At 37.8% G+C, this 12,416-nt stretch overlaps 1 protein-coding gene across 1 annotated transcript; it reads left to right on the top strand.

Annotated features, from left to right (window-relative positions):
• The first annotated feature begins 3,876 nt into the window (after positions 1-3,876).
• On the top strand, positions 3,877-11,934 carry acot8 (acyl-CoA thioesterase 8). Its single transcript, XM_039734996.1, has 6 exons — positions 3,877-4,104; positions 6,347-6,483; positions 6,939-7,164; positions 8,004-8,161; positions 10,042-10,233; positions 10,516-11,934. Exons 1-6 carry the CDS (start codon positions 3,941-3,943, stop codon positions 10,632-10,634), a joined length of 996 nt encoding a protein of 331 aa, XP_039590930.1. The 5' UTR covers positions 3,877-3,940; the 3' UTR covers positions 10,635-11,934.
• The last annotated feature ends 482 nt before the right edge of the window (positions 11,935-12,416 follow it).

Raw genomic sequence — 12,416 nt, 5'->3', positions numbered from 1 at the left:
TTGATGAGTGTCTGGATTCTGGATGGAGGTATTTTTGACCATTCTTCCATACAAAATCTATCCAGTTCAGTTAAATTTGAGGCCTGCCGAGCATGGACAGCCTGCTTCAAATCATCCCATAGATTTTTGATGATATTCAAGTCAGGGGACTGTGATGGCCATTCCAGGACATTGTACTTCTTCCTCTGCATGAATGCCTTTGTAGATTTCCAACTGTGTTTTGGGTCATTGTCTTGTTGGAATATCCAACCCCTGCGTAACTTCAACTTTGTGACTGATGCTTGAACATTATCCTGAAGAATTTGTTGATATTGGGTTGAATTCATCCAACCCTCGACTTTAACAAGGGCCCCAGTCCCTGAACTAGCCACACAGCCCCACAGCATGATGGAACCTCCACCAAATTTGACAGTAGGTAGCAGGTGTTTTTCTTGGAATGCGGTGTTCTTCTTCCGCCATGCAAAGCGCTTTTTGTTATGACCAAATAACTCAATGTTTGTCTCATCAGTCCAAAGCACTTTGTTCCAAAATGAATCTGGCTTGTCTAAATGAGCATTTGCATAAAACAAGCGACTCTGTTTGTGGCGTGGGAGCAGAAAGGGCTTTTTTCTCATCACCCTGCCATACAGATGTTCTTTGTGCACATTGCACTGAATTGTAGAACGATGTACAGATACACCATCTGCAGCAAGATGTTCTTGCAGGTCTTTGGAGGTGATCTGTAGGTTGTATGTAACCATTATCACAATCCTGCGCATTTGCCGCTCCTGTATTTTACTTGGCCTGCCAGACCTGCTGGGTTTAACAGCAACTGTGCCTGTGGCCTTCCATTTCCTGATTACACTCCTTACAGTTGAAACTGACAGTTTAAACCTCTGAGACAGCTTTTGTAGCCTTCCCTAAACCATGAGACTGAACAATCTTTGTTTTCAGATCTTTTGAGAGTTGCTTTGAGGATCCCATGCTGTCACTCTTCAGAGGAGAGTCAAAGGGAAGCACAACTTGCAATTGACCACCTTAAATACCTTTTCTCATGATTGGACACACCTGTCTATGAAGTTCAAGGCTTAATGAGCTAATCCAACCAATTTGGTGTTGCACGTAATCAGTATTGAGCAGTCACATGCATTCAAATCAGCAAAATTATAAGGGGACCCAAAGTTTTGCACAGCTAGTTTTTCACATTTGATTTAATTTCATAGAACTAAGTGCTGCTTCACTAAAAGTCTTTGTTCGGAAAACACCCCAGTACTTCAATGTTCCTAGGAAATGAAAGACATACCCCTGTTATCTTTTTTGTTGAAAGTAGAGTCAATTATTATGTAGGCTGAGAGGGGTTCCCAAACTTTTTCATATGACTGTATATACAGTTAGGTCCATACAGTACATATTTGGACAGAGACAACTTTTTTCTAATTTTGGTTCTGTACATCACCACAATGACTTTTAAATGAAACAACTCAGATGCAGTTGAAGTGCAGACTTTCAGCTTTAATTCAGTGGGTTGAACAAAATGATTGCATAAAAATGTGAGGCAACTAAAGCATTTTTAACACAATCCCTTCATTTCAGGGGCTCAAAAGTAATTGGACAATTGACTCAAAGGCTATTTCATGGGCAGGTGTGGCCAAGTCCGTCGTTATGTCATTATCAATTAAGCAGATAAAAGGCCTGGAGTTGATTTGAGGTGTGGTGCTTGCATGTGGAAGATTTTGCTGTGAACAGACAACATGCGGTCAAAGGAGCTCTCCATGCAGGTGAAAGAAGCCATCCTTAAGCTGCGAAAACAGAAAAAACCCATCCAAGAAATTGCTACAATATTACGAGTGGCAAAATCTACAGTTTGGTACATCCTGAGAAAGAAAGCAAGCACTGGTGAACTCAGCAACGCAAAAAGACCTGGACGTCCACGGAAGACAACAGTGGTGGATGATCACAGAATCATTTCCATGGTGAAGAGAAACCCCTTCACAACAGCCAACCAAGTGAACAACACTCTCCAGGGGTCGTATCGATATCCAAGTCTACCATAAAGAGAAGACTGCATGAAAGTAAATATAGAGGGTGCACTGCAAGGTGCAAGCCACTCATAAGCCTCAAGAATAGAAAGGCTAGATTGGACTTTGCTAAAGAACATCTAAAAAAGCCAGCACAGTTCTGGAAAAACATTCTTTGGACAGATGAAACCAAGATCAACCTCTACCAGAATGATGGCAAGAAAAAAGTATGGAGAAGGCGTGGAACAGCTCATTATCCAAAGCATACCACATCATCTGTAAAACACGGTGGAGGCAGTGTGATGGCTTGGGCGTGCATGGCTGCCAGTGGCACTGGGACACTAGTGTTTATTGATGATGTGACACAGGACAGAAGCAGCCGAATGAATTCTGAGGTGTTCAGAGACATACTGTCTGCTCAAATCCAGCTAAATGCAGTCAAATTGATTGGGCGGTGTTTCATGATACACAATGACCTAAAACATACAGCCAAAGCAACGCAGGAGTTTATTAAAGCAAAGAAGTGGAAAATTCTTGAATGGCCAAGTCAGTCACCTGATCTTAACCCAATTGAGCATGCATTTCACTTGTTGAAGACTAAACTTCAGACAGAAAGGCCCACAAACAAACAGCAACTGAAAGCCGCTGCAGTAAAGGCCTGGCAGAGCATTAAAAAGGAGGAAACCCAGCATCTGGTGATGTCCATGAGTTCAAGACTTCAGGCTGTCATTGCCAGCAAAGGGTTTTCAACCAAGTATTAGAAATGAACATTTTATTTCCAGTTATTTAATTTGTCCAATTACTTTTGAGCCCCTGAAATAAAGGGATTGTGTTAAAAAATACTTTAGTTCCCTCACATTTTTATGCAATCTTTTTGTTCAACCCACTGAATTAAAGCTGAAAGTCTGCACTTCAACTGCATCTGAGTTGTTTCATTTAAACTTCATTGTGGTAACATACAGAACCAAAATTAGAAAAAAGTTGTCTCTGTCCAAATATTTATTGACCTAACTGTATATGTGTGTGTATAAAATGCTGAGGGCTGTATTCGTTTTGACACGTGATTATTAGCAAACCACTAGAACCTTGATCGAAAGCTTATGATGTGATACGCTCTGGTGAAGCAAAAAATGTGGCTAGCAGTAAGACCGTTTTCAATGCAGAACAAAAACGAAGAGCAATGTCATCTGCTGAATGTGAAGCAAAATGTAGAAGATGATTGTGTGATAGGAAGAAGAATGACAAATAAGGCATCTGCTGCCCATCTCGCAAATGCGGCAGGACAATATTCTGGTACTGGAAAGGAGTGGGAGAACAGGGGCTCTCCGTTAAAACTGTGAAAAAAAAGTATCAAATGCCCCATGTTCAAGTAGTTTGTCTTATAAATGTTATGTCAGACTGCAACATAAGTTAGATAGACGTGTATACATTTACCTTGTTGGTCTTGCCAAATTAAACATTGTTTATTCAGTTGTTAATTACAAATGCAGCTGTACACTATGCAAAGTTATATTAAAACGCAGAAAATTACGATAAATTTGAAACAAAAAAGGGCTTAGGTGTCACTTATTGGGCGGGTGAAAATTCTTTTAATCCATCGCATTATCGAACTGTTGAAATAATCTGCTCGTTCAATGTTTGACCACAACCGCGTTAGTACTAACCTAACAACATTATTGGCAGTATCATTTATAATAATTGATAGAATTTACTGAATGATGTATATTGTTATTATAAAATGAAAAAAAAATCATCCTGTGAATCTGCCAAAGCCTGTACCTCTCACTTTAAGTGCCGTCAATCTGTAGTCCAAACAGACATCACGGGCCACTCTCGTCACGTGACGAACCTCTTTCTGACGTATGCTGGTCACGTGAGCAGTGTTCGTCATGTGACGAGACTCCTCTTAGCGGCACTGTGTTATTCCAACTCTATCTTTATTAATGGCTTCGTCCCCCAGTGTTAACCAGGACGAGCCGTTGAATTCGATGGGAAAAGATGCAGTTGCTGAAAACGAAAATGACCCAGAAGAACAGAAGACAGACCTTCGGAGCGTGCTCGTCACAAGTGTCTTAAATTTGGAGAAGTTGGAGACGGATTTGTACAGGTATGTCCACTGCTTTCTAAGAATTCTAAGATAGGATTTGTATAGTAGTTCTTGTCAAACGTGCAAGTATGCTTGGAATGGGGAGTTTATACAGGGTGGTCCAGATCTAATTATGCAGATCCAGATCATCTTGATGACTTTGATTTATGCGAGGACAATTCTAGTTCGGCGCGAAGACGAATCTTCATATCGTCAATTCGCACACTTCTCGATGGTCCGGGATTTTTCGGGTGATTTTCAATGTAATAAACTTAAGTTATAGCGTAATGAAAATTGCATAATTAGATCTGGACCACCCTATACAAGTGGATGTCATACTACTGGATTAGCTTATCTTCAGTTGAATGACTTGCATATCCTTGTGATATCGATTAATTTGGGCTTGTTTTTGTAACATGTTTTAACATTGTTGAGATACAACCATTTATTTATAGAAAGTATGGTGACAGAGTGAGGCGTGTTCCTATTGAACTGTCAAAAACCTGACACGAGGTACAAACGAACCTAATACAAAACCCTATGAGCTCCTAACTTAAAAACGTCTCTGAAGAATACTTAATATGCGGAATGAGACTGACTGGAAGTTTCAAGAGAGGCCCAGCCACACTGACCAGCAAATTAATAATTTGTTACATTATTAGTGTTTTTTGTAGCTATATGAATGCATTTGTGAAACGAATGGCTAGCTATTCCAACTATTATTAATATGATATAGCGTCATTCATTGAAAACACTTATCTCTATACTTCTCTCATATAATTTAATAATAATAATGATACATTTTATTTATATAGCACCTTTCCCATGCTCAAAGCACTTCACAAAAATTCAGAATGAACAGCAGGGAATATACAACAATGGTAAGCATAATATCCACATAAAACACTAATTAAAGGTAAATATCGGAAACACAAGTTTTTTGGTTTTTTTTTTACATTTTATTGATTTTATTAAAACCAAATAACATTCCATACAAGCAAGTCAAGTTTAACAAAACTAGGTTTGAAACAAATCAACCCCCACCCATAAGAAAAAGAGCTAGGCCAACAGAGTAAAACTTTAATAAAAGTAAATATATGTACATAAATAAATAGAATAAAAAAGCGGGAAGAGAGTCTGCTTCCTCAGTTTAAGTGCTTATTCTAAAATGTTATTGATTAGACCCTGCCAAGTTCTGAAAATGTTTTGTACAGATCCTCTAAGTGAGAATTTGAATATTTCCAATTTTAGATAATATATAACATCAGTTACCCAATGACTTAAAAGAGGTGAGTTAGCATTCTTCCATTTGATCAAGATAAGTCTATGTGCCAATAGTGAAGTACAGTAAAGGTAATTACAGTTTGTCCTTTTCCACGTTAAGCCTACCTGGAAGTACACCAAACAGTGGATTAGGAGGGACTGTGATGCCAAGGCGGTCTGATAAGCATTTAAAGATTTTGGTCCACAATGATGTTAATTTGGTACACGACCAAAACATATGGCCCAATGAGGCTAGAACTTGATTGTAATGTTCACAGGTTGGATCTTGCCCTGGAAACATTTTGGACAATTTTAAACGAGATAGATGCACTCAATATATAATGGAGCTCGAGTGAATTCTGTGCATTGCTTCCTTCCACTCTTTTTCTCAAATGTCAAGTGAGAGATCCTTTTCCTACTGTACTCTAGAGTCTTTGAAAGGGAGGGACTTTAAAATGTTTTTACATATTACAGAAATGCTGTCTGAGTCCTCAAGAAACACAAAGTTTTTAATTAGCATAAAAGGTAACAAACTTGAATAAAACACAAAATCTACAAAATGCTACAAGAGTACTACATGTTGTTATATTTTTTGTGCTGTCGACATTGAGTGATTTTTGTACAGTAGCGGTCTGGATTGAAAAGACCAATTTGTACATTCCAGGTTATCGTGTGATCAGTCGATCACATCACCTTCTGTCTTGGGTGAGAAGATGTTGGATTGGCAAGACTTCTAGTCAGCTGTTCGCTCATTCAGCATAAACTGCAACAAAGCTGTTATTTATTTATTTGTTTGAAATGGATACGTTTGGCATTTTCATTTGATACACCTGATACTCGAGATTAAACTGGAGATGGACTGGGGGCCTGGTCAGGGTTGGTTAACATCATGCCTCCAACTTTGACACAAAATTAGATTAAGGGCTTCGAAAGTAAATGGATGGTTGATTACTCGCATGAAGTACATTTTTTCTGTTTGTTGCCTTTAATTCTTTTGTAGAGGAACCCACCATTGGGTACCAAGAACTCGCCGCTTGTTTGGGGGACAGATTGTTGGCCAGGCTCTGGTGGCAGCTGCCAAGTCTGTGGAAGATTCCTTTTTTGTGCATTCGCTTCACTGTTACTTTGTGAGAGCTGGTAAGTACTGACATCTTACACCAAACAACGCAATTCATTTCTTGGTATGTACTCTGACCTGTTTACAATTGTGAACTCTTTGCTTCTGTGTTTTGGCATTTGGGTTAGTTTAATATCATGGGCTTTAACTATCAAGTTAAATTAAAAATATATGAGAAAGCAGTGATTGATAGTGGTTTCATTTAACTGGGCAAGAATAATGTCTCATGCTATGTCTGAAGGAGTATTGTCCTCCTCTGTTTAGATAAAAATTTAAGAGTTTAGGGAAACATGAAGAAATGTTTTTAGTTTATTTTCACAAACTTGGTATCATTTAAAGAAGTAAAGAATAGTTTTCTAAATGTTTGGCTTTGTCAGTATATTTTTGCCAATATAGTGTAAAGATTGATGCATCACTGTGATCCTTACTTGTTCCAGATGAGATTCAAAGTAATTGCAACAGGTCTCATCCACAGGAGACCCAAAGGTGCCGGTTGTGTACCAAGTAGATCGGAGCCGTGATGGAAGGAGCTTCTGTGTCCGCTCAGTGAAGGCAGTTCAGCATGGGCAATCGATCTTCATCTGCCAGGCCTCTTTTCAGCATGTTCAGCCGAGTCCTTTAAAGCATCAGTTCAGCATGCCAGCTGTTCCTCCACCTGAAGAGCTGCTCACGGGTGAAGAACTCATCCAAAACTACCTCAGGTTTCTGAGTAATTTTCTGATTTTGTCTTGTGGGTTTAATATACTTATTGAAATATAGAGGTCACATCCATTTTATTAATCTACTATCTAAACATACATACTCCAAGCTAATTTAGAAATGGCAGATACCCTCATGGAAACAGGGTGGAAACAAAAGTAAGTGGAGGAGACAGACACAGCTATGGGGAGAACATGCAAAGTACACAATGACAGTGACTTTTTTAAAATTTGCAGTCATTGTGATGCTGCACTGTCATCTTTTATTACCAGCTGTAAAACCCGTTCTTTATAATATGAGATTTATTTTTTTTTTTTTTACCTGAAGCATAGATGGGTATGTATGTGAGTGTGACCAATGCCAGAATAGCACACCATCAATATCTGGTTCCTGCCTTGCACTAATTGTTGCCAGCATAAGCTCTTGTGACCCTGTATTGGAGTTAGTAGGTTCAGAAAGTGCATAGATTAATTAAGAGTGTCTGAATATATAATAAGACCTTTCATAAATGTAAAAGACCAAGAAAGGAAAATGTAGGATTTTACATCAAAGTTTTACAGATCAGGATGTATGTGTCTACAAATTAAATAAGTCCTAATTTCTTTTTTTGATGCAATAAAGATAGCATTGCTTTAATTTTATACCTGGCCTTGTGAACATTTGTTTCCAAGTTATGGTTCCTTTGATTAAAAGCTGTGAATAACTTATTTTCTTTCAAATACTTATATACTGTACATATATAATCCGTATATATTAATAATAGTAATTCTAGAGCTGCAGATTGTTCAGAGTGGATGTCTTGTGGTCTGCCAACTGTTACCCTACTTTTGATGCATTCCAGTGATCCAAACATTACTGAGAAGTTCAAATTGGGACTGAATAACTTCTTGGCTGAGGAGGTGCCAATTGAAATCAAACCTGTGAACCCTCCTGATTTCTACCAGAGAGTGGTCATGGAGCCAAAGAAGCTCTTTTGGGTCCGGGCACGAGGACACATTGGTAAGTACTGTAGCATAGTCACATTAGTTTATAATTTTTCTGTAATAATAGTGAATTACTTTGGATATCTATTTGGTTTAGACAGATCTCTTCTTTCTGAAAGGTTGTTAAATGACAGTAAATATTTCCAAGACAAATTGATTTACTGTGTGTAGTGACATCTTGATGCAAGCCCCCTGGCAAGAAATGGGGAATTGCTGCACATTAGTATTGCAGTTGTAATTATGGTTCCGCTAGCACATTAGATGAGAGAAAATAACAAAGTTGGTAGAAGGATGGTCATTTGACAGCTTATGTTTTCTCAGGCAAACAGCATACACCGCTATGGCCATATTGCACTGCAGTGGGGAATTACAGAACATAGACAGTGAAAATTTTGTATTTGCTGAATATATATGAATGTAATCATGATACACACAACAAAATGTAAAAACAATCCTATCAGAATTTTTTTTAAATGGGAGCCAGATTCCTCCAAACAAACCCTGTGGACTCCATGACAGTCTGAAAATCAAAACTGTGAGGGGAGTTTGTTTAAAAAAAAAAAAAAAATTAAAAAACTTGTTATAGTGTGGTAAATCACTGGGTTTCCGAAAAAATATTATAGTGAGCTGCAGAGAGCTTTTGACAAATGGGACATTTGCAAGTGCTTCACTGGATGTATAGGTTGATGTCCAATTCAAAGCAGTCCACCAGTAAGGAAACTCCTTCCTTTTTCCCAACCCCTCACGATTTAAAAGGGTAGAGACTTCTTAAAAATGTAATCAATTGGAGCCCCATGCTGGTAATAGTGCTTTCATGTATGGAGCATCATCTTAAGGCTATGTCATATTACGTACCGTTTCTAGCAATTTTTAGTCGTAGCCTTCATCTACATAATCTTAGTGAGACAGAAGTAGCCAGCGGCCCACTCCTATGACGTTGGTCACGTAGCATGAAATTCCCAGCAACTAGGCTGCAATTCACCTTGACAAAATCAAATAGGTTTGGTTTTATCTTTAGTCATAAGGGCAGGCTATGTGTGCAGAAAGAGCTGACAATCAATGAATGCTTATCCAGAAGTACAAGTCATGTAATGCAGTGTAAAAAGAGTGTGGGTGGTTTTGGCCTCACAAATGAAAGCTGAACTCACCATACCTGTTAACTCAGCACCAGCTCTGTCAGATAGCATGTTATTGGCTGTCTGAAATCGGGGCAATCAGGACTATGCAGGAAAGGTTTCAAATGTGACATAACCAGCAAGCTTCAGTTGTTTAAATTGACATGGTCTGGTGATGAGATCAGCAATTGTTGTCGGAAAATTTGATATATGCCATAAAGAAAAGTCACAAAAGGTGGCATTGGCTTTGAAATGGCGATTGCTGATATCAGGGTAATGACAGGTTAGGAACAGTGTAAGCCATCCACATGTTGTTCCAGTTCATATCATAGTTATTGATTAGTTGCCTGTGACCTGTACAAATGGGATAGCCTCGTTAAGATCTTAGAGGGTAGTGTTGCTGTATATTGTTGTTCAGAAATTGGCTCATTATTGAGATAAACCTATGGCAGTACTACCTTGAGGTTGGAAATTCCTAACCATCAACAATAGGGCAGCACAGGGACTGACTGATCAGCATGCAGTTGAAAGGGGTTGGCGATCAGAGGGAAACCGTCAAGAGTGGAGCAACAACAGTCTTTGGCAAACGGCATATATGCCACAGAAAGTGGCTTCTCAGATGACATTGGTATAATTTTTGTGTTATCAAAAAAGCAGAAAAGGGACACGTGGATGAAAGGTTTATCATACTACTGGTTGAATTTGATATCTGGCACTTTAACTGTTAGACCTAAGGGAGAGAAGGATGCTGCCAAACAAACTTTATTTATTTTTAAATTAGGTGAATGTGACATGAAGCTGCACTGCTGTGTTGCTGCCTATGTTTCAGACTTCTCTTTTCTGACAACTGCACTGATGCCTTATCCACATTTGAGACCACATTTTACAGCATCTCTTGATCATGCAATGTGGTTCCATAGCAACTTCCGGTCTGATGAATGGATGCTATATGAGTGCGAGAGTCCCTGGGCAGGTAAAACTACTTTTTCAAAATTGAATTTGCCTTACCTTATGGACCAATCTGTGTTTTGTGATAGTGCTGGTTTGATGTTTTTGAATAAAAGTCAGGTGGATTTCTTGCAGAGAACTTAAAACACTTAAAAATCTTATATAAAATAGGAGTAGTCCAGTGTGAATTTATTTAGAATAATTTGTTCTTTTGTGGATTACATAAAGTATTAAATTTCAGATCGTCAGTTAAGTGTTCCCAACCCCCATTCTTTTTACTAACATTTTGAAAACTTTCCTTCCACAGGTGAAAGCAGGGGATTTGTGCAGGGAAGACTTTGGAGACGTGATGGTGTGCTTGCAGTCACCTGTGCTCAGGAAGGAGTACTGCGGGTGAAACCTGTACAGAGTCCGAGTAAGCTCTAAGGTGTCATGATCAAAAAGCACAAGCCTTTCCTTTGGTAGCTACTGTATTGCACTTGTGCAAGTAACAACTTTTTATCTCTGCCTTCCATGATTGGAAAGATTACTTGCTTTCATTCAATTTAATGACCCACAACCTGGATAGGCTGTGTTTGAACTGTACATTTTTTCTTTCCCATCCTTTAAAATGAGTAGGCTTGGGGTGACATACAAAATAGCAACTTTCTAAATTGTATCTGAAAATATTTTGGAAAAGAGGGAAGCTGGGATTAGCATGAGACAAAATTTGAAGTGTTCTGAAAAACACTGAATGAGCCTTGAAACGTGTAAAGAACACTACTGCTTTGTAATAAAAGAGCCCAGGATAACAATAGAGGAGGAATGTTTTAGAGTTTAGTAATGCATGTATTTTTTAAGAATGCACTTTGAACAAATTTTCAAACTGAACAGAAAAAAAAAAATTACATGTTTATTTTTTAAAACCTAGATGAGGGGTTCTCAACCTTTTGTCATGGCATACCTTCTTAAGGAATTTAAAAGTTCCAAAGTACTACTTTGGAGCATTTGTTTGGTCTTAAATTGGTAAGGGTTGAACTGTTATTAAGTAAAATTAAAGTTCTTTATCTGTCCAAAAATATTGTATTTGGGGATTTTAAAGTATTACAGATTATTTTGTATGTTTTAATTTTTCTCACCAAATGTTTTTTCTAATGAACTAATTTTAATATTACTATTATTTATCAAACAACAATAGTGTGGTTTGACATGGAATTAAAATTAGTAAGCCTAGTGAGAAGTCGAGCAAAATGACACTTTTTATTGGCTAACTAAAAAGATTACAATATGGAAGCTTTCAAGGCAACTCGGGTCCCTTCTTCATCTTGCCACATTGGGGGTATTTCACAGGCTTTGGAAGGTTTCAAGGTTTATGAACAATGATATAATCATTGTGGGCTACATGATTTAACTCATCATGTGCATGCACTATATTTATTCGCTTGCAAGTTTCTGTCCTTTAACTGAAAAATAATACTGCTTAAAACCAATACTAAAAAAAGAATCAAAACATTGTAATATCTACATGAATTATTGAGTATCAAAATACTAGATTTTTTTTTTTTTATAAAAACTCTTTAAACGCCATTTTTTCTACAGCACACTTTTCAAATCAGATTTGACAGAACATTACTTTGTCACGTTTGCTGTTGTGAGACTGCATTAGTGTATGGTGGAAACATTAGCTAACTAAGAAGTCTTACTAAAGAATATTTAATCCATATGTCCAATCAATAAAAATGTTACACCTGATGCTTTCATTTTACAATTTTTCCCTCCTGTGTTAGACTAGGTGTGTTACCTGGCTCTGCCCAGGGCATTTCATAAGACTGTGGATGTCAGTTAATTGGGTGCATCTGAGGAAACTGTATACAATATTTGCAATGTTTTTTTTTTTTTTTTTAACCAATAGCTAATAATATTGGCAGACAGTGTGTTGTAATGGTCAAGACTTTGAAACAAGGACTTCAAATATTTTCAAATTCCACTATTGACATTGTGTGACCGTAAGCAAGTCACTTCACTTTCCTGTGCTCCAGTTGGAAAAACAAAAGAAACATAACTAATCTTATTTTCAAATGTTTTAAGTCACCTGGGATAAAGGCATCAGTCAAATACTACTACTGCTACTACTATTAAGTCACTGGAGTTGCTTACTCTTGAAGATACACAATTGTCTATGAGTAAAACATTCCGATCTTTTCCTAGTGACTTGGCTTTTATGGATGG

The sequence above is a fragment of the Polypterus senegalus genome, chromosome 14 (assembly GCF_016835505.1).
Source record: "Polypterus senegalus isolate Bchr_013 chromosome 14, ASM1683550v1, whole genome shotgun sequence".
NCBI lineage: Eukaryota > Metazoa > Chordata > Cladistia > Polypteriformes > Polypteridae > Polypterus > Polypterus senegalus.
The sequence above is the reverse complement of the archived record's forward strand: the minus strand, read 5'-3'. Positions and strand labels throughout refer to the sequence as shown.

Bases quoted from the DNA above. Each gene is read 5' to 3' on its own strand.
- acot8 (XM_039734996.1), top strand. From the start codon at position 3,941: ATGGCTTCGTCCCCCAGTGTTAACCAGGACGAGCCGTTGAATTCGATG. The intron at 6,484-6,938 runs GTAAGTACTGAC...TCTCATCCACAG, and splicing joins CTGTTACTTTGTGAGAGCTG to GAGACCCAAAGGTGCCGGTT. The intron at 8,162-10,041 runs GTAAGTACTGTA...TTTTTAAATTAG, and splicing joins CCGGGCACGAGGACACATTG to GTGAATGTGACATGAAGCTG.